The sequence below is a fragment of the Anastrepha obliqua genome, chromosome 1 (assembly GCF_027943255.1).
Source record: "Anastrepha obliqua isolate idAnaObli1 chromosome 1, idAnaObli1_1.0, whole genome shotgun sequence".
Classification (NCBI taxonomy): Eukaryota; Metazoa; Arthropoda; class Insecta; order Diptera; family Tephritidae; genus Anastrepha; species Anastrepha obliqua.
This window is the reverse complement of record NC_072892.1, coordinates 31751664-31773787: the sequence shown is the minus strand read 5'-3', so window position 1 is coordinate 31773787 and position 22124 is coordinate 31751664. Positions and strand designations below refer to the sequence as shown.

Here is a 22124-nt window from a genome sequence, read left to right as displayed (position 1 = left end):
GATCTTCCAAGCAAGATTTCGCTCCAGCCCGTAACGCAAAAACCATCTAGCAGTTATTAAAAAACCATATTTCTGGGTTCATAGCCGCAGAAGATTGGCCGTCTGGAAGTACAGATCTGAATCCATTGGACTGCAGTTTGTGCTTAGAATTGGAGAACATGGCCTGTCAAAGACCTCACAAAAAAGCTGAAAGTCTCCAACCAACCTTTGGTTCGAGCAGCGACTTCAATATCCATGAAAACCGTGCGTGCTGCAATAGCCGATTGGCCAAATCGTTTGAAGGCTTGTATTGTTGTTGTTGTTGTATCAGCATAAATATTATCCATACATGCACGGGGAATGCTGCTGTAGTGACAGCCCTTGGCCGAATATAAATCCGGGTCGTTCCGGTAACGTAGAACCGACTGTCATGGGAACGTGTAAAAGCCAATTGTGACCATTTCGAATCAAAATTAAATTTTTTTTTAATATTTACATGATTAAATAAAATTAACGTCTTTAAAAAAAATATTATATTATAGTTTCATATCTATAATGGACTTAACTTGTAACAGAACTTATGGCAGGACTAAAGATATGAGCAGAAATCATTGGGCAAATACTTACAAACATACACATTAGTAGCTTTTCAGAGATGTTGCAGGGTGCTAATTAATTTCTTCCATTGCAGCAGTGGATGCTGGTGTCATATAAAAGTGGAAAACTATTGAAACGTCATTGGCAATTTGTATGCTTAATTTCGCAGTGAAATGCGTATCGAACTTATATACCAGTATGCCACTGCGCTCCAATTTCTCATCATTCTCATACATTATCATGGATTAGTGCCTTAGATAAATCATACTAATTAATTTCAGTATACTTGACACTCTGCAAGATATTTATTCAAATAATTCATTGTTTACAAAATATTTAATCCAATGAAAACAAATCCAAACTTTTAGTATAGAAATACTCGTTTTCTTTCATTACCTGAATGCCATGACAATACCAAAAAAGGCTACTCTTATTGCATATAACTTATAAATTTTAATTAATACGTTCTTTTTTCACTCGAGCTCTACTTATTTTTCTTTCCACCACCGCGGCGAACAGGTGCTTGTTCCACGGCGCTGGTACCTCTGTTGTGATATTTATTTGAAATGCGATTTACAAAATACAATGCAGCGATACAAAACACAATGCTGAAATGGAAAACATAAACAAATCAATGCAGCGATTGAGTGAAATTCAGTACTCACCATGTCGTGGCACAAACTCGATGCACCACACCGGAAGCCACGGTAGCCAGCGTTAGGCAAGTCAATATTTCTGGTATAAATTTAGCTTGAAAATCATTGCCGAACACAAGCATTTCCACATTCGACACGGCGGTCAACGCAAAGACAAACAACCACGAGCCCACGAAGCCACCAACAATTGTATTCATTTGTGTAGCTGTTAGCCAGCCGGAGTAGAAGCGCATTGTAGCGAATATGACCAAGCTGAGTATGCAGGAGATCACAGCCGAGACGAGATTACTGCTACCACTTTTGGTTTCCGCCCCTGTTTTCGTGAATATATGAAGCAGAAATGCACTTAATAAATTGTGTTATTTTTCCTGTGGTTTTATTGCCTTACCCATTTTTAAAATGCAGTATGTGATTTTCAATTTAATTTACAAATTAATAGAAAATGCATACGTTGAATTTTACCAAAAAGCCGACTTAGCTTCCACTATTGAAAACAAAACACAGGGTTGCATTGAGTGAAATGAAATAGTGGATAACATCATCCAATACCCGCTTATCAGGTTAATAATACTTTTTTTTAATATTTTCATTGGTGTCTGTATGCACTTGACATGACTGATGGCAAGTCCATTGCAATACAAAATATTTTTGTTGTTTTTATTTTCAACATTGGAAAATATACGCAAATGCGCTTTTGCACAAACTCCAGACGAAAAGACCATCAGATTTTAAATGAGCGAGAGTGACAACTTATGGTTTTCTATTAAGTCCATCATAACTCGAAACTTAAAATTTGCAGTGTATGCCGAAAGTAATTGTTTCAACTTCACTATAAAATTTCTTGCTCGAATCTTGTTATGCTGCGTTCATATTCGTTCTTAAATCAGCTTTGATTTTTCGAAATGTGTTAATGGTGCGGCGTTTATTAAGCCTGAATTTGCAACAACGCTCGAAATGTGAGATGTTCTCAAAATACCTGGCGTCGGCAGAGCGTTTACTGTTTGTTCTAATGACAAGGAATATTGCGGGAGTACCAAAATTATTTATTTTTCTCGAGCTTTAACCAGAAAATAATTTATTGCGGATTATTGCGTTGCTGGCGATAAGATACAGCTTTTGTTCGCGTGAACTATTCCATTCTTGATGATAAGAGAGTTTTTGTTCGTGGATTATGCCGTCGATGATGCAAAAGGGTTAATTATGCATTTTACTTTCAGTGCCATATGCTTGTTCTTATTGTAAAATATTGTGCATGGGCTTATGAGTGTACAACAACTTTTTCAAGGCATACTTTTAGGCGAGATGTTATAAAAAGCAATGGAATTACATGACACTTCTTTTGTCTTTTATGTACACCCAAACATATATTAAGATGTTACGTCAAATAAAGTTTATTTTATTTATAGTAAAGCCAAAATTGAGTAGATGAAAACCTCGATTCACGAGGCTAAAAAAATTCGCACAAAAACGTTGGAATGATGCGGTAAAATAATGTACGAATTAATTATTTTTTCGAAAATTCGAGTCAAATTTAGCTAAATGTGGAAATAATGCAGCGTTTGCTTGCATTTAAGAGGAACGAACCGGAACTGCAGCTTCTAATCATTCTATGTTCTTTGGTTAAGCTTTTATGTATGATGATGCAGAGAACATTAATGTCCTCTGGATGATTTAACATGAAGAGTCTTTCGACGGCCACCGTAGCCGAATGGTTAGTGCGTGATTACCATTCGGAAGTTCACAGGTTCGAATCTTTGTGCATGAAACAGCAAAATGCAAAAGCTTTTTCTAATAGCGGTCGCCCCTCGGCAGGCAATGGCCAATTTCCGAGTGTAATTTTGATATGGAAAAGCTCCTCATAAAAAATATCTGTCGTTCGGAGTCGGCTTAAACTGTAGGCCCCTCCACTTGTGAAACAAGTTGGAGGAGGCGCCTGACCAAACACATATATATCTTTCGGACTTGTCTTATCACTCGCAAGAAAATAAAAAAAATTAATGGCAGGCGCTTATAGAGTTGCTACTTTCGCTTAGAAATGGTTAAAAAGCTTTGCCACGAGTTCGTGCTGATTTAGCAAAATACATTCGTACTCACAATGGCTTTTACTTACTTACTTACTTAGGTGGCCATAACAACCCGTTACCGAGTTACGGCCGACCTCACTAGCTCTCTCCAGGCGCCTCTGCTCCGCGCGCGCCTTCTCCAATTCTGTACACCAAGCGAGCATAGGGTTTCCTCCACCTGGTCTTTCCACCGGAGCATTGGTCTTCCTCTGCGTCGGCTCCCCTGGACTTCGCCCACGAACACCTTCTTTGCTGGAGCTTCTTCACAATGGCTTTTACCATAAGCAATTTGCTTATTTTCATTCCAACATTTATTTTCCACAAATCCACCTTCATTTATCGATTAAAAAATGCCTCAAAAATCGCTGCAATAATATAGTAACATGGCATCACAGCATTACCACAGATTATTTTGGTAGACAGATGTTTGCTTTACAAAAAGCTCCACATGCAAATCTGTAATAAGCTCCCAATTAATGGAAATACAAATTCCATTCATTGCGCTTTACTCCACATTCGCTGAAAATCCAAAATTCATAGACGTGAAGAAAATTCATGTATTTCATATTCAAAATTAAATTCATAGTGGAAAATAAAACCTAATAGTTACAAAATTAAGCACAAAACCAAGTTCAAGTGGAATACCAACGAAGTAATTAAAAATTTATGGAATTGTGTTGAGTGGTGTATTAAAAAAGTGAAAATTTCGCAGACGATTTTTATATTTGACTTCTTGCCATTTTCTGCTTCTTTCTCTACCCATTTTCCTCATCTTTTGTGCACCCCACATTTTGTGCAAATAGTAAGAAGAAAAAGTTTTTCCGTTGGAAAATTCTTCCAGTGCGAATTATAGAATTTGTGCTGGAATTTGCATTTTATAAAAGAAGGACAGCGTAAAAGAGTAAAGAAGATAAGTATGTTGAGAAAGTAAGAGAAAATGTAAGATATTTGGAAATCGTTTTCGTAGTTTGAAAATGTTTATTAATTAATGAACATTTCTTAAAGACGCACCAATAATAGTATTATAATAATTAACGAATCTCAAGTGTGAAAAAACTAAGAAATTTGTGTATGCGCAAACAAACGAAGCACAAAAAGTAAACGAATACGAGTGAGGGAATTCAAGTCGAAAGCACCAGCAAGCAAACATTGAAGTAGTGAGAGAAGCATTTGAAGACGAAAATCATATTCTCTAAACTCAGCGTAGTGAATATTCACTGGCACCGAGTAATAGAAAAGCAACAAAAACACAATTATTCGCATATTATAACTTACATAAAGAACAGCGTGATTTAAAATGTTTAGTTATCAACTAATTGAAAAATGTTAAGAAAAAAGTTTAATAGGTAAATATTGAGTAAGTGAGTGTACGTATGTGTACGCGCGCAAACAGGAAGGGGGAAGTGGAAGTAAAATATCTTCCGTTTTTTTTCACTTTGCTGTATATTTCTTTCTAATATACCAACAATAGAACGTGCAAAAGAAGCAAAACGTCAAAATTGGAGGAGACAGCTAACCAACCAAATAGCCTTCTAACTACTACATACCTAGTCTTCAGTCAATCAAGTTACCAAGAACGAGAATAAGGCCAGAAACAAGAGGCAAAGCAAGACGCACAAAGCAGCAAGTGCAAAGTAGCGACGAAAACATACCGATGTAGTATAGCAAAGCCAGCAACAAAAAAAGCACAGGAACAAAACTACATACACACATACATACATACATACATACATACGAGTACATACATACTACATGCATTAGATTTAGAAGGCAGCATAACAAGTTAGACACAGCCACAAGCAGCAAGCTGAGAACCAAATAAATATTAGTGCATTGCAAATGATGAAAAACAGCAGCAGAAGCAGCAGAAAACGGGAGCGCCATGAACAATCTATACTGCTTTTTTTTTCAAGAAAAATCTTAGTTTTTAGTGTATGAGCAAAAAGAGATATTCAAGGAGAAAACTAATTGATGTGCATATGTATGTACATAAATGTGTGTATGTAGTATTAAACAAAATTTAAAGTGATTGTTATTTTTTAGGAATTTTTGAACTACTGCGCCAGTTTGTATAGTAAATTTGTGGATACAACTAAAGTGAAAATCGAAAACAAAAGTTTCAGTAGCAGCAAGATTTAATGCATAACACATAAAAGGAAGAGTAACATATAAAAATATATATACATAAATGTAACGCATAATACAATCAAAGTGTTGCGAAAGGCGAACTTGAATTGGCATTAAATGGGCGAAGTGCGCAACAAACGAACAAAATCAGCAGCAACGACAGCATCGTCAGCAGCAGAGGCACAAACATAAATGTGTAATTAGGTGAATGACACACACACGCACACAAAGAAAATCTGAGGCAGCATCTAATTTTCATAAATTGGATAAATTTGCCACTTGAAGGCGAAAGTGAACGCGAAAACATATTCAAAGTGGAAGCAGCAAACAAGAAAGTCTTTAAGAAGAAATAAAATCAAATAGAATAAAGGAAACTGTAATTTAAAGAAATAGTGTGAAAAGAATTGCAATTAAAAGTGCATTAACAATAGTGAATTAAAAGCGAATCTATTTATGTATTTAATTTCGTTACCACAAGGTATTGCAGAAAAATTGTCGCAACAACTATTAAAGCCGTGATTTCGGTTAAACGTCAGTGATCGTATGTTAAAAAGGCGCACGCGCGCCCCACCGTTTCTCAATAGCGGCAGAGTAAAATTGTGCGCGTGTGTGTGTGTGTGTGTATGACTGTGACGATTTCCGTCTCACTTCGCCTGTCGGGTTTGCCTTCGTCGCCGAGTCACCATTAAAGTTGCCTTGCTGTTGTCGCATCTTTGTGAGTTGAAGTTTTTTTTGAGGAATACAATTAAACACTGCATTGCATTTAATTGATTGATTTCATGCAAACAGGATATACCGCAACATTGTACCACTGCGTAGGCGACATCTAACGTCCAGCACAAACCCGTTTCCAGCTTCCGTTTTAATACCATTCCTACGCTCTCATTCGCACATCCTCTGCAGGCTCATTTCACTTTGAAGCGGTTCAACTAGCATTGCCTACATAATGTTTACGGGTAAATTACAATTAAAAGTATGCGAAGCAATCGGTCTGCGTCCAACCGATTTTCAAAAGCGTCACAATTTGACTTTCGGAAAGCTAGCCGACGAACAGCCGATCGATCCTTATATTTCAATAGATGTTGACGATAATCATTTTGGTGAGTGAATTATAAGCGTATCTGCTACTAAACAAAAATATAAATAAAATACGCCTGATTCCCTTTTTACACAATAGATACGATCTCAAAAAATTCGTGTAGAAACAAAAATCCCGTAAAAAGAGAATTAGGTGAAAACACTGTTAAAAAATTTCTTTTAGAGTTCACTTAAGAATTTATTTCGTGCTTACACATTTTAATTCATTAAATATATTATAAGAAAGAAATTATTAAACGGCGAGTGCAAAATCTACCGAGTCTCAGAGACCTTTCCTGAGCCTAATTTAAACGGCTCGTACATGCGTCGAGAAATCTCAGTCTTTTGCTCTATTAGATTCAAGAAAAATTCATAATCGTGAAAATCGTGTTAAACAATTCGTGCAAAAAAAGATTTTTTTCTTTTTAACTCGTGTTAAATAAAATATGTGTAAGAAGAGAATGAGGTGTATGTTATTTTAAACGGGTTTTCTTTGCTACAAACGGCTTTGCCGCGTGCTAAAACCCTCCAACGTCTTTCGTTTTCTGTATATTTTATTTTTGGGAATTTTTTTGTATTTTTTATTATTATTTTTGCATTAAACAAGAATTTATTTTTATTTTTTTTATTTTAGCATTAAATAACAATTATTCCGTAATTTTTGTGTAAATTTATTTATATTATGCTTATGCCTACTTTTCGGAAGTACAGGGTGGCTGATGAATTTTCCTACATTAAGAAACTCAAATAACTTTTTTTCGGTGTATGGAATTCATTTATTTTTTTTTTCAAGTTGAAGGTCATTCAATTTTATTAAATGTAGCTTAACTAGTTTTAAAAATAATTGAATTTAAATGCCCCCCATGCTCGTTGACACAAGTGCGGCATCTTAGTAAAAAGTTGTTCATTGCTGCTTTGAGAGTTGCGACAGGAATAGCCGCAATTGTTGCCCGAATGGATTGTTTTAGTTCATCCAAATTTGTTGGCTTTGTTTTATAAACTTCTTCTTTACATAAACCCCACAAGAAAAAGTCAGGTGCAGTAAGGTCAGGCGACCTGTGGGGCCAACGAAATTCGGAGTTTCTTGAAATCAGTTTATTGGGAAATTTTCGTCGCAACTCTGTCATAACAGTCTGGGCTATGTGAGACGTTGCCCCATCTTGTTGAAACCACACAGATTTGAAAGGAATTCTCTTTCGGCGTAGTTCTGGATAGAAAAATTCTTTCAGCATTTTCAAATAACGGTCTCCAGTAACCGTAACGGTGTGACCATTTTCTTCAAAAAAATAAGGCCCGACAATACAGCGTGAAGAAACCGCACACCACACTGTCACGCGAAGAGGATTCAATTCCGTCTCGTGGAGTATCTGTGGGTTAGAAGTACTCCATATTCGACAATTTTGTTTGTTCACATTGCCGTTTAAATCGAAATGGGCCTCATCAGACATGAAAAGGCAGTTTAACATGTTTTGGTCTTCTTCCACCATTTGCAGGATCTTTTGGCAAAATTCCAAGCGAATCGGCAAGTCTGCTGCATTCAGTTTGTTAACCATTTGAATTTTGTAGGGAAATAAGTCTAAATCTTTGTGCATTATTGTTTGCAAAGACTGTCGGCTGACACCAAGTTGAGCAGATAAGCTTCTTGTTGAAACCCTTGGATTGCTTTGTATAGCTGCAGCTACAGCAGCGATCGTTTCCTCCGTCCGAACTGCTCAGCAAAATTATTCACCAGTCTCATTATGGTCCATCTGCTCGGGGGATCGCCGCCAAACATCCGCCTGTACTCTCTCTGTACCAAAACTACGGACTCCAGTGCGTGATAGCGGCGGACTATCCAAATTCTTGTTTGCGTGTCCCAGTTATCCATTTTAATAAATTTTAAAGATCAATCTGCAAATTAAAACAAAAATGGAACAGATAACTTAAAAAGAAAAAAAGTTATTCAATTTTTTTTTGGTAGCGGCTTTCATCAGCCACCCTGTATGTTGATGTAAAGAATGGGCACGAAAAATATTGGTCGAGCGAAAATCGTGATATCAAGACATTTGTTTTATGGTATAAAAATTTCTTGATATCACGATTTTCAAAATATGTTTTCTTTTATTTTTTGCTTTATTAAGCCCAAATGTTAAACAAAAAACTCATATCAATTCCCTTTGTTATAATCAAAATGTCACAATTTTCTTTGACTCCTCTCATTAAGGGATGGACCTCAGTTACCATGATGGAAAGAATAATGAGATGGCGCCTATCGTGGTACCGTTACGTTGATCTCAGCGAAATGGACAATGAGTGACGTCATATTAATTAGCACAATTGGTGGCCAGTACGGCCAGATTACCATTTTAGTAACTTGAGTTAGCATTTTTTTGCTATTTAGTCTCCGAGTTTTAGTTCTTTCTTCATGACATTTTTCTAGCCTGTTCTTATTAAAAGTAATGTTTATAATTTTGTAAAATATAAATTTTTTTAAAAATCAGTCCAATAATTCACTCAGTTTTATTTCGCTTTACTTTTTTTAACATTTGGTAGCACTGCCCGTGATTGCAGTTGTTGTTGGTGTTCTTCTGCTTTCAGCAGTTAAATCTCTCTCTCGCTACTTTAGTGTTGCCTAGCTTTGGACACAAAAACGCACTAAAATGCCCATTTAAAGAAAATAAAATACCAAATTTGAATTACTTAAAAACTTTGTATGCGTGACAAATTGTTTTTAAAATGTGCGTTTTTTTTAATAATTGTGTTATGGATATGTACAATTTAATTTATGAGTTGTTTTTTTAAGCGAAACTCTTTTGTTAAGGGAACGATTTTTTTGCTATATTTGAGGTTATGTAACTAGATAAGGTACTCTTTTTGAAAAAATGTACTGGTATTTTGTTGCTTATTTTTACTATGAATTCACGTCTTGATGCTCTATGTCCCACTAAGGAATAAAAACCGGAAGAAACGATTACACCTCTATGGTTTTAATTCAAACGTGTAAAAAGGTTTTCAATGTTAAGAAGTGTTGAGAGAAGAACATTGAATATTATTGCATAAACTTAAAAGGAGCAAAAAATTAAATTCACACTTTCAAAATATTAAAGTTTATAAGAATCAACAAATTTTCATTAGCACTGAAGCTTCTGAGAGTGACCTTTTTAACATTCGTTTGTTTAATAATATAGTTTTTTTTTAACTTACAGTTTCGGTAGCTTTAAATTAAAAAAAAACAAACACCAAACTGAAACATTTTCGCATTTTGGGTGTAATAAAGCATTAAATATATTGCAAAGAGCAAATGATTGGCAACACTGCACAACTTAGCTAATGTGACGTCACGCACTCTCTGATAGGCGCAATCTTGTTTCTATTATTCTTGGCAATTACGGTATCTGCTGCTCTCTGCCAATTCATTTTAAACCGCCGTTCATTTTAATTTCTTTTTTCAGTTTTAGCAATTTTTTTTTTAACAATTAAAAACAAGACGGCTATAGTGAAGCGGTGTTAGATCGGACCAGAACAGAACTGAGCCGTGATGTTGTTTTTTGAATGGTAGCAATCTTTTTTGCAAGCACTCCTTCAAACAAATTTCTTGATTTTTAGTGCTCGTGGTAATGAATGCTTTTCACACCACACCGACAGATGGCTTGGCAAACCAAATATTTTATTTATTGCACTTGTCCAATATTTTTGGGTTAAAGGAGTACCACTCCTCTTGCCTTCGTTGTAGTATAAAAATCAGCGTCCTGAATGATTTTAAAGTCTGTTTTGACGTATGTTTCATAGTCCATAACCACCCATAGTGAATATCTTGACTATATAATTTTCGCGCACGTGCTTTATTACTCTTATTTTGTTTATCATTTCGATTGGGTGTTTTTATTTGATCGTAAAACTTCTCTTTTGTCCACTTCTTGGCCGTTTCCTTCCCACACAAGGGCCTGTTTTGCAGCATCTCAAATTGAAAGATCAGCTTTTTTCGAAACAATCTCACCTTTTTTTTTGCTTCCGAGGCAAATCCTTTTTTTTCTTCCACTGCCAAGCCTTTGTTCCACCGACTAGGTTTCGTTAAACTTTTTTAACACGTAAGTTACCGTACTTTTCGGACAATTTAAAATTTTTGGTATGGCATTGTGCGGCAAATGACTATTTTCATGCTTTTGCCCCCAATTTTCTCCGCAAGGTCTTACTTAACCGGATATATTTTGAAGAAAACGTAGACGCCAAATTAATAATGCCAACCGGCCACCGTAGCCGAATGGGTTTGGTGCGTGACTACCATTCGAAATTCAGAGAGAACATAGGTTCGAATCTCGGTGAAAGACCAAAATGAGGAAGAATTTTTTTCCAATAGCGGCCGCCCCTCGGCAGACAATGGCAAACGCTCGAGTGTATTTCTGCCATAAAAAATATCTGCCGTTCAGAGTCGGCTTAAAACTGTAGGTCCCTCCATTTATGGAACAACATCAAGACTCACACCACAAATAGGAGGAAAAGTTTGGCCAAACACCAAAAAAAGGGTGAACACGCCAATTATGAGAAGAAAATTCAATATTAATTTTATTAATTTCTTTAAGAGCTATCTAAATACGAGGGCGGTTGGATAAGTACCAGTGTTTGATGATAGAGGGCGTTCCTGAGGGAAGTTTGTGTTAGCATCGTGCGCTGCCATCTATCAAACGACAGCAAAACAAATTTCTGACTAATTGATAGGTTTGTTTGGATTTGGCAGCAATTCGAGTAGGACGTGTTTCGTGATTTTTGCTAAGATGGAAAAAGAGCAGCACCGTTCGGTGATTCGCTTTTTGTTTTCAGATGGGGGAAAAATGCGAAGAGATAAAGGCAAAGTTGGATGCTGTCTATGGGAACGCTTCGCCATCTATGACTGCATTTAAATATTGGTTCGACGAATTTAAGCGTGGCCGAACATCTGTTTTAGATGAGGAGCGGGCAGGACGCCCGGCACACGTTGTTACCGAGGAAATCATTCAAAAAGTCCACGACATGATTCTCCCTGAGCGTTGAACGTAAGTACGCGAAGCAACATAGGCCAAGGTCAGAGGCCGACTGGAGCGACAATTAGTATTTTATATGATAAGTTCGCGTTGGAAAAATTGTCGGTCCGATGGGGGCCGCGATAGCTCACGGTGGACAACAAGCGGATGCGGCTGTTAACTTCGAAGCAGTGTTTGGAGCAATTTAAGCGAGATCCGCAGGAATTTTTGCGTCGAGTTGTCACCATTGATGAAACCTGGATTCAACATTACACACCAGAAAATAAGTAACAAGCAAAACAATGGATTGCGAATCTGGCGAATCTGCTTCAAAAAAGGCGAACACAGTCCCATCAGCCGGAAAGGTCATAGCGACGATTTTTTGGGATGCGAACGGCGTCATCCTTAAGGATTTTTTATAAAAAGGAAGAACGAATACTGGACAATACTATAGTGAGTTATTCAAGTTATTCTTCATAAAAAATTGAAGGAGATACGGACACATTTGGCGAAAACGAAGGTGCTGTTTCACACGATAATGCATTAGTACATGCATCCGTAGTTGTCGCCGCCCAACTGCATGAATTGCTGCCGTACCCCACATATTCACCCGATCTGGCTCCCTGCGACTTTCTCTTTTTCCCTAAAATGAAGAAATGAGTGGCGGGAAAAAAACTTAGTTCAAACGAGGAAATCATGGTCGAGACAGGTGAAAAAATGGTGTCTTCATTTCTAAAACGGCTACTTATTGAACCCCCCTCGTATTAAGGCTTATAAAAAATAGTTTGCTTTGATATTTAAAAGTACATACATATGTATATGGGCTAAGCACGGATCACCACCCGTTACCGGATTAAAACCGACTGCAACAAGTCTCGCCAGGCGTCTCTTCTTTCCGCGCGCATTCTCCAATTTGTCACACCAAGCGGTGATAGGGTTCCCTTGCCTTAGTCCTTCCATCGGAGGCATGGTTCTCCGCTACGTCGTTGTCCTATAACTTGCCATCTGAACAACTTCTCTGTTGGAACTTCTGCATCCATACGCTCGAAGTACCCACGCCAGCACAAGCACTGAATATTGATGCGCTTCACTATATTCACATCGTCGTAGAGCTCATACAGCTCATGGTTCACTCGGCGGTAGTAGTTATCGCCAACACGAAGGGGGCCGAAGATTTTCCGAAGTATCTTTCTCTCGAATACCCCAAAAGCGACTGCATCAGTCTACGACACAACCCATGCCTCAGCGCCATAGAGAAACACGGCTAAGATTAGCGTCTTGTAGAGTATTCGTTTTGTTGGGTGAAAGAGGTCTCTGCTACACATTCGCTTACTGAGACCATAGTAACACCTATTAGCAAGCGTGATTTGTCGGTTTATCTCCAGGCTGACATCGTTTGTTGGTGTGACGGCGTTGCCAAGATATATACATTTCAAAAGTAAAAAAACGACATGTATCTTTTCTAGTGGACAGCGTGTACTTCGTTACCCTCGTTAACCACCAGAGCCACTCTAGTTGACTCTCTTTCATGGATCACCATGCTGTGCTAGCGGAAAATGCTGTGGTAACACCTCACTTGCAGTGCCCTATGATGTCAATGTTATCAGCATATGCAAGGGGCTGGAAACTTTTGGGGAAAATAGTGCCATTTCGATGACCACCGGCTCTCCACAGTACCCCTTCTATGAAGAAGTTGAAGAGGCCGCACGATAGTGGTTCCCTTTTTGTGTGAAACCTCGCGCGGTAATGAAAAGTTCGGAGAGGTCTTTTCCTGCCGTGGCAGAGGTGGACGTGTTGCTCAATGGCATTTTGCAAAGCCGAATCAGTTTTCTGGGAATTGCGAAAACTCAGACAAAGTGGCGTATAGGCAATCTCGTATCGGCCTATCAAAAGCAGCCTTATAACCGACAAAGAGATGGTGGATTATGTCGTTATTTTTTCAATGCTTTGACAGCACTAAGATAAAAAGACGTAAGAGTCTATGTGGAACATTGAATCCTATCTGCTCTGGTAGATTAGGATAATAAATATCCATCAATCTTTTTGCCATCTTTTTGGATTCAAGAAACATCTGCTCAATCTATACTCTTACTAGAAATTTTAAAAATTTTAATTTTTCCAAGTTTTTCCCACTTGTAGATCTTAAAATTTTGCATAGACAAAATATAGACAAATTTTTCGTTTATTTTAACAATTTTGGACTGCTGTTGTGGTGGCATCCTCTAATCAGATTAAAAATTTACGGTACGAGCAGCCATAATTTCTCCTTTTTTTGTTCTTTTTTTCTTATTCACTCCGCTTGGGCGCAAAGGGCTTCAACAAGACTTTTCCATTGTACACAGTTATGTTTTGTTCTTTTTGCGCCGTCCCATGTGATGGCGGCATCTTTTAGCTCGCGCAACATCGACCTTCTCCAAGTAATCTTTGGCCGACCTCGACCTCTGCTCCCTTGCGGGTTCCAGTCCAGAACCATTGTCGTGATGCCATCTGGTGGTTTTCTAAGCGTGTGACCGACCTATCCATCGGCACTTTCGGCATTTGATTTGCCATGGGATGGGTTCCTCAGTCGTTAATGACGCGTGTAAGTCGTTGCTAATGGTGTTCGGCCATCATTAAGTATTTAAATCCGGCCAAGGATTACCACTTTACCAGCATTCCCCAAACATTTACGGTGAATGTTTTTGCTGTTACAATAACGGCCGCCGTAGCCGAATGGGTTGATGCGTGATTACCATTCGGAATTCACAGAAACAACTTGCTTAATGTTTAATTGTAAATAAAAAACTCAGTCATCATTGGCCACAAAAAAGTGCCTTCCAATCTCAAAAATTTCATTGTTGTTCTGTAACAACAAATATTAGTGGTAAATCTGTTGAACTCGTTAATTTAGAAGAAGAAAATATTTCGTTTTGTTTTACATGCCGCATTAGAGGCACTGCAATCGATATCACAACTGACGGGGAAACCGATATGTATCGCACAAAGCCTTTGACAAATTATGAAATTTGTTAATTAGAGAGTATTAGAATGCTTTACGTTATAGATAGATTCACACAAGGTGGCTTCGCTAAAGCACGTTATTTGTTTTTTCTTGCATATTTGTTTTTTTTTTCTTTGCAAATGCCACAGTGCCCTGCTTTTTATTGTTACCTTATTTGTTTTTGCTTACATTTCCATGGCATGTGAATGCCTTTATTGCTCTAGAAAAGTCACCTTTTATTAATTCGCCGTACATAGTTTACGTCCTACTCAAGGCGAATTGAATATCTGAGGTGGAGCCATTAGAAAACAGTTACTTTATTTTTCGCGATTTTGACAAGTCTGACGTCAGCTCCCTTCGCAATACAAAGCAAATGAAAAAAAAAAACAAACAAAAGTAGGAGGAATTACGTGTTTGTGAAAATTCAGTGAATGGCTTGGTAGTATTGTGATTTGTGAGATTTAAACTAAATAAACAAAATGCCGCGTCGTAAATTGTTAAAGCACAAATGAATACAAAGCCTCCAAATGCAGTTTGTTAGCGTGAGAAGAAAGTATATGTGTGTGCGCATAATTTCTTGAGTTTCGTTGTTTCCATTGCTTTCGCCTACTCTTCTTCTTCGCAAACAAGTAATTCCCCTTCCTTTTGCTTGTTTATTCATGGGCTCTTACGACATGGCAAATTCGGAGGGCGCAATCGTGTATTCTATCATTCTTGCGTCCTGCTAATAAAACAATTTTTGTTTTTCCTTGAGAAAACTGTAGATTTGTTATACAAGGTGGCGCAAAATTAATCATCGAATTTTGTTTTTGCATAACTTTTTTATTAATTAGACAAAAATTATTTGGAATGACAGAAATCTTTACTTTGACTATTACGCACTCCAGTGCTTGTCTCTTTGTATACTGCAGCTGTTTAGTTCACAAGTGTCAAATGTGATTGACGTTCGACGCCATTTGCAAAAGTTATAAATCTTCCGATAGGGGGACTAATTTTGCGCCATTTTATATTTCTCTTAACTTATTTGTGAGTCAAGTACTTGGGAATGCATCTTGATCGACGCCTCACATGGAAAAATCATATTAAGGCTAAGCATCAACAGCTTAAAACCAAAAGAATGTACTGGCTACTTGGTGGCAAATCTCAACTTAGTCTAGAAAACAAGGTTAGATTGTATAAAGCTCTATTGAAGCCTATATGGACCTACGGTATACAGCTTTGGGGAACTGCTAGTAAGTCCAATGTGGAGATTTTGCAACGCTACCAGTCAAAGACCTTACGAACACTTGTTAATGCTCCTTGGTTTATCAGAAACGAAGCCATACACATGGATCTAGGTATTCCATTTGTTAAGAGAGAAATCTCAGTATATTCTAACAGATGCATTGAACGATTGTCAAATCATGTAAACACAAATGCTATTTGCTTGTTGGACACAACCAATGAAATTAGATGATTAAAGCGCAATCATGTCTTAGACTTGCCATTCCTTTAAATTTGTCAATTTAATAATAATAATAAAAAAAAGGAGCTAAATATGAAATTGTTAAAATGCTCCAATAAATTTTAAAATTCTAATATAAGTTATACATGAAGTAAGTTATACAATTTTCGAGTAAAAATTAAATCTAATAACATAAAATATGCATAAGAATTGTAAAAAGAAAAAATTCTATAGTTTTCTATGTAGTTTTGTAAATAGGGATCCCTACAAAATGCTGTATATCAAAATTCTTTTCGTACGAAATACTGTAAATTAACGTAACAAAATTCTGCAGTGACAAAATTCTGTATTTACAAAATTCTGTAAAAACAAAATTCTGTACTGCCTTAAAAAAATTCTGTATTGACAAAATTGTGTATTGACGAAATTCTGTATTGATGAAATTCTGTACTGACGAAATTCTGTATTGAAAAAATTTTGTGTTGACAAAAGTCAACGAAAAAAGGAGTTCTACGCAAAAATACGGTGGATTGCGTAGCCGGAGTTGGACTGATGAGGGTTATTTTTTTGAAGCGCGGCCGAAGTCCGCCCACGCGAAAAGGAGTTCTACTCAAAATTACAGTGGATTGCGTAGCCGGAGTTGGACTGATGAGGGTTATGTTTTTGAAGCGCGGCCGAAGTCCGCCCACGCGAAAAGGAGTTCTACGCAAAAATACGGTGGATTCTATCGAAACTGAAGAAAAAAAGTGCGCACTTTTTTTTATAAAATTTGTTGAATTTCTTATCATTTACTTACAGCATTTCGTCACTACAGAATTTTGTCAATACAAAATTTCGTCAATACAGAATTTCGTCAACACAGCATTTCGGCAATACAGAATATTTTTTACAGAATTTTGAAATACAGAATTTCGTATACAGAATTCTATAATACAGAATTCTGAAATACAGAATTTTGTATTCAGCATTTTGTAAACAGAATATTGTATCATACAGCATTACGTACCCAACCCGTGTAAATACTATGCTGTCATTAGGTAATAAGATCTCTTTTGCTGAAAATCTTTTGCTTGTTTATTCATGGGCTTTTACAACATGGCAAATTCGGAGGGAAGATCGGAAGATCTCTTTTGCTGAAAATCTGTATTCTAAGATAGATTGCAAATAAAGTATTCCCATTTAAAAAAAAAACTTATTTGTGTAAAACATTTTATAATTGTACACCCTTCATTCAATTTTCTTATTTACATAGATCGCTCGACTACACGACCAAAGACATTCGATCCGGTATGGAATGAGCAGTTCATTCACGACGTGACCAATGCAAAAAATATTAACCTGACGGTATTTCACGATGCAGCGCTGCCACCTGATGATTTTGTTGCCAATTGCCAAATACCTTTCGAAGATATTATGCAAAATGAATCGGGTGTACTTGATTTATGGGTAAGCAGTGCGAGCAGGATTTTTAAAATCGAATTATACAATCAATTTGTTCTCCATTGCAGGTGAATTTGGAGCCACAGGGTAAACTACATATTGTAATCGAATTAAAGAACCGAGTTGGTAAGTATTTTTGGAGTTTCAGTTTTTTACAGTTACTTACAAGCACATTTTGTTGCCGCTAATAGATTCCAATAAAGATGTGGCTGAAGTGGTGCAGGCGGTCACCCAAAACAAGGAGTTTAAAGAGCGCGCTGGTTTCAATCGCCGTCGTGGTGCCATGCGGCGGCGTGTACATCAGGTTAGAAACTTTTGTATATGCGAAAAATTATCTAACCCACTAGGGTGTTCCATAAGTTTTGTGGTTCGATTAGAGAGAGCGTTGTTATTAACTTAAATTTGTTTTTGTTATGTTGGTATACTCTTCATATGAACGTATGTGAAGTTTCATTTCAATCTGTCAATTCATTCTTTGCTTTCAATCCATTTAGTACCGACGTGCCACAGAATTTTCTACAGTGGAAAAAATCAAGTATCGTGAAGTGATTGAATTTTTATTTTTGCAAGGTTTAAAAGCAAAGAAATTTTATGAACGAATGTTGAAAGTGTATAAGGAGTTTCCGCCATTAATTAGGACAGTAGAAAGATTGCTGAATTTAAACGTGGCCTTGAAGACGCGCCACGCCTAGTACGTCCGAAATCAGCAACAACAACAGAAATCATAGAAAAAGTACAGGATATCGTATTGGAAAACCGTCGTGTGACGGAAAGAGATTAGTAGAAGGCCTAGGCAGCCTCCTTGGGCAGTGTAAGCAATACTTTGACTGAATTATTGGGTTTCAGAAATCTGTGTGCACAATGGGTGCCGCATTCGCTAACAAAAACACATTCGAATGCGACTTTCTCAGCAACATTTAGAGCGTTTTCGAAAGGATTAAGTAGATTTTGTGCCTCGATTCATCGCTATGGATGAGGTTTGGGTCTATCACCATGATCCTAAATCAAAAACAGAAGCCAAAGCGTGTTGTTCACCTGGTTCTTCGGCTCAGAATAGAGTTCATATCTAGAAATCGGCCAAGAAGGGGTTCAGGTGCATCAGTTTTTTGGCATGCGAAGGGAATTTCGTTTGTGGATTACTTGCAAACTATTAAAACAATAAATTCTGAATATTATTGTAACCTTTTAGACCAGTTGAAGGAAAGACTTCGTAAAAAAGAACGCAGTTTGCAAAAGAAAAAAATTCATTTTCATCAGGACAATGCACGGTGTCACAAGAGCATCATTTTGACAATGACTAAAATCCATGAATTAAAGTTCGAATTGTTGGAGAATCCATCGTATTCACCAGAGGCTCCTAGCGACTTTCTAACAGGTCATAACAATTAACATAACAGCATATTTTGCAGCACTTCCAGATTCTTAATTCAGGGATCGAATTCATAAATTGGAATAAAGTGTATTGATGTTCAGGGAGACTATAAAAAAAACTAAATAAATGGTGGTTATACTTCTGTGTATTTGACCGAGCTCCTCCTCCAATTTGTGGTGTGCGTCTTGTCTTGTTGTTGTCCCACAAGTAGAGGGACCTACAATTTTAAGCCGACTCCGAAGGGTACATATTTTTTTATGAGGAGCTTTTTCAGGGCAGAAATACACTCGGAGGTTTGTCATTCCGCTCGAAGAAAATACTTTTTCTTCATTTTGGTGTATCACCCATTCGGCTACAGCGGCTGCCGTAGGGAGACTATATTGAATAATAAAGTGTATTTCAAACCATGAAATTGTGTTTTTCTTATCGAACCGCAAAACTTATTGAACAACCTTGTACTTATACTTACAGCCTGTGTCAGAACCGCGATTATTCATGAAGTATAAAATATATATACTTAAAATTTTGTTTACATGAAAGTATGTACAAAACTACGAGTCGCAATTACTCAATAAGCCGTGTAGTCTTCATCGTTGTGGAGTATAGCCTGACATCTTTTTCGTGCCTTTAGCCAGCTTTACTGCGTAGCTCGTCGACAAAGAGGAAAAGATTTTGCGAACTTGATGCACGAGTTGTTTTAAAGCATGGACTGGATTTTCGGCACGATGCGTTTTCATAGTCCCCCTTACTTTTTCAATGGGGTTGGCGTCTGGGGCCTGGGAAGGCAAGTCCAATACTGTGACGCCATTTTCTTGTTTTGTTGTTTCTCAATGTGTTTTTCTGAGAGCAATGCTTTTGATGCTATGGGACGGTAGGATATGATTGGAATTGGATCAGCGATTATGTAGGCAATCTACATAAAGAGCGACGGTCCTGTCTAGAACGCTGCAGAACTGCAAAGTGTTTTGTGACAAGTCCGAACAGAAAACTGTCAAACTTTCTACTAAAACTTGGAAGGAAAGACGTTCGGTTGATGGTCGGTATCATTACAGGACACAACCCATGAGGTCAGCGTATGACCACCATTGGAATCATTGAGGACCCAATGTGCCTGTCGTGCTTGGAGGAGGCGGATAGCACTGAGCACTTTCTCTGTGAGTGTCCCGTCTTTGCTAGAGCACGGCTACGAATTTTGGGTTCCGATGTCGTGAGAATGAGTAATATTCGTTTTCTAAACCTGGAGGATATTTACAGATTTGCCAAAGAGTCTGGAAAATTCTTTCAGCACTAACTATCTCTATGTCTGTCTCCGTCTCTATTCTTTCCTATCTCTTTCTCTGATACTTTTCTCCTTCCCTCCTTGACTATCTACCCTCTTTCCAGAGCTTTAAATACAATGGGCTTTTCAGCCTGAATGTTTTAGGAGCCACCAAATATCCTGGTGCGCCTTGGCTCGACCTTTTCAAATCTCAATTTCAATTTCAGGATATGTTTGCCGCCTTCAGTCGACGTTCATGTGGTGTTGATACTCAAATCTATTCCCTTTTTAGTAAGAACTGATCGTGCTTGGCGTAGTCACAAAGAAGGGTCCCGCTTAAAAAGTTGGACGATCACTTTATCCTGCTTTTTTGTCGTCACTCGCTTCATGCCACACTCGGAAAAGTCATCTACATTTTTGTACACCTTTTACCGCTGATTCCACATCACAACAACCTTTTTTGATTTTCTAATTACTTTTGCAGCCGCGTCATAAGACAATTTTGGCCCTTTCGAATGCGTGCATAAAAATACCGTCCCGAAACGCTTCGCGTACTTCTCACTCATTTTTGTTTGGTTGCGTTTACGGGAAAGTTTCGAACGACACTAACCTGAGTTAGCACTGGCGTCGTAGCCCTTGAGTGGGACTACAGGGTTTGATTGAAAAGTAATGAGCCTTCCCGCGCGGAGCGTCTGCCAAGCGATCAACCGAATCGGCTGGTGGGGAAAATGATCGCTGGACCTTCCCCTTCCACTAGAAACCGGTCCAAGTTCGCTGGCAACAACGGTGCAGTCAACATCGCTCCGCGCGTGAAAGCTGTTTTAAAAGTGTGTTAGGATATTGCAGTGGCGAAAATGCAGTGATCGTTGGAGCAACGTTGCTCGATAAAATTTTGAGTAAAGCTAAACAAAACGAGTACCGAAACCATTGGGCTACTCAAGGAGGCTTACGGGGACCAATCTCTGTCCAGTGCCCGGGTAAAACGGTGGCACAAGTCGTTCAAGGAAGGCCGGGAGGTCCATGTCGAAATCCAAGGTCAAAACCATGCTGATAATCTTTTTCGACTCTCGAGGCATCGTCCACAAGGAATTTGTACCTCCAGGAAGCACTGTAAACGCGGCATTTTACAAAGAAGTGCTCCTTCGGCTGAAAAACCGCGTCGCCCGGGTTCGGCCCAACCTCGTCAACAATTGCACCCTTCATCACGACAATGCGCCGGCGCACACCGCCTTCCTCTGCACCTCTGCATTGGCCAAGATGGGGGTTCCGGTGACTCCCCACCCTCCCTACAGCCCAGACCTGTCCCCTCCGGACTTCTTCTTGTTCCCGCGCCTGAAAAGAAAGCTGAAGGGGCGCTGTTTCGACTCCATCGAGGCGATCCATAAAACTGTGACAGCCGAATTGAACGCGATTCCGGCGGATGAGTTTAAAAAATGTTTCCTGAAGTGGAAGGACCGCTACCAGCGGTGTATTGACGCTCAAGGGTCCTATTTTGAAGAATATTAGTTGTATAAGCCAAAAGGTTTAATAAAACTGCTTAAAAAAAATAAGGCTTATTACTTTTCAATCAAACCCTGTATTATGCAGCAAAAAGCAGAACGAAATATATCTTGAAATTACAAGAAAAAATCGATTCTTTTCTTCTGACACAGACTGTGTATATTGCGAAATAATCTTTTTTTTGTAATTTAAAGAAGAATATTAAAGTAAATGCATTGTATTTGTATTTTACAGGTAAACGGGCACAAGTTTATGGCGACTTTCCTGCGTCAACCGACTTTTTGTTCACATTGCCGCGAATTTATTTGGTAAGTGCATGCTTGTGTTCGGCAGAGAATATCAACAACGATCGAACAGCCGAACGTTGCGCTCAAAAATTCGCCAACACGCTTATCCTGCTACCACATTCATCATCTATTTTTTTATTTGTATGCTCATACCAGTGAATAACTGTATTTATTATATTCCTTTTCACGTTTTTTTGGTATCGAAGTATCAATGACCTTTATAATTTGTTCACTTTATACTTTCCGTTATTTTGGAGATTTCTTGTTTTCACAACTATCTAGAAAATTAGAAAGTATTTTTGCGTAAAATTAGGAATATATTTTGAATTTAGTTGGTACATACAATACATACATATCTATTCAATGTT

The 22124-nt window shown here is 38.0% G+C and overlaps 2 protein-coding genes across 13 annotated transcripts in view; one reads left to right on the top strand and one right to left on the bottom strand.

Annotated features, from left to right (window-relative positions):
- Positions 1-1006: 1006 nt before the first annotated feature.
- LOC129249626 (protein KRTCAP2 homolog) lies at positions 1007-1756 on the bottom strand. The gene is made up of 3 exons (XM_054889376.1): positions 1621-1756; positions 1242-1545; positions 1007-1184 (listed from the first exon to the last, which is right to left on the bottom strand). Exons 1-3 carry the CDS (start codon positions 1622-1624, stop codon positions 1061-1063), a joined length of 432 nt encoding a protein of 143 aa, XP_054745351.1. The 5' UTR covers positions 1625-1756; the 3' UTR covers positions 1007-1060.
- A 2022-nt stretch (positions 1757-3778) lies between these two features.
- The window catches only part of LOC129244192 (protein kinase C), a 44222-nt gene continuing 25876 nt past the window's right edge, over positions 3779-22124 (top strand). For 3 of the 12 annotated variants that reach the window (XR_008582366.1, XM_054881872.1, XM_054881806.1), the window contains exons 1-7: positions 3779-3947; positions 5339-6137; positions 6212-6522; positions 17152-17345; positions 17408-17465; positions 17531-17643; positions 21704-21777. Coding sequence is in view for 11 of the 12 variants with exons in the window: in XM_054881872.1 (XP_054737847.1) it covers positions 6369-6522; positions 17152-17345; positions 17408-17465; positions 17531-17643; positions 21704-21777 (593 nt within the window). In the remaining variant the exon portion in view is untranslated. The other 9 variants (XM_054881829.1, XM_054881854.1, XM_054881861.1 and 6 more) reach the window with 9 other exon arrangements.

Coding starts and splice junctions, on each gene's coding strand:
- LOC129249626 (XM_054889376.1), bottom strand. Junction 1,185..1,241: donor CGAGTTTGTGCCACGACATG/GTGAGTACTGAA, acceptor TTTCCATTTCAG/CATTGTGTTTTGTATCGCTG.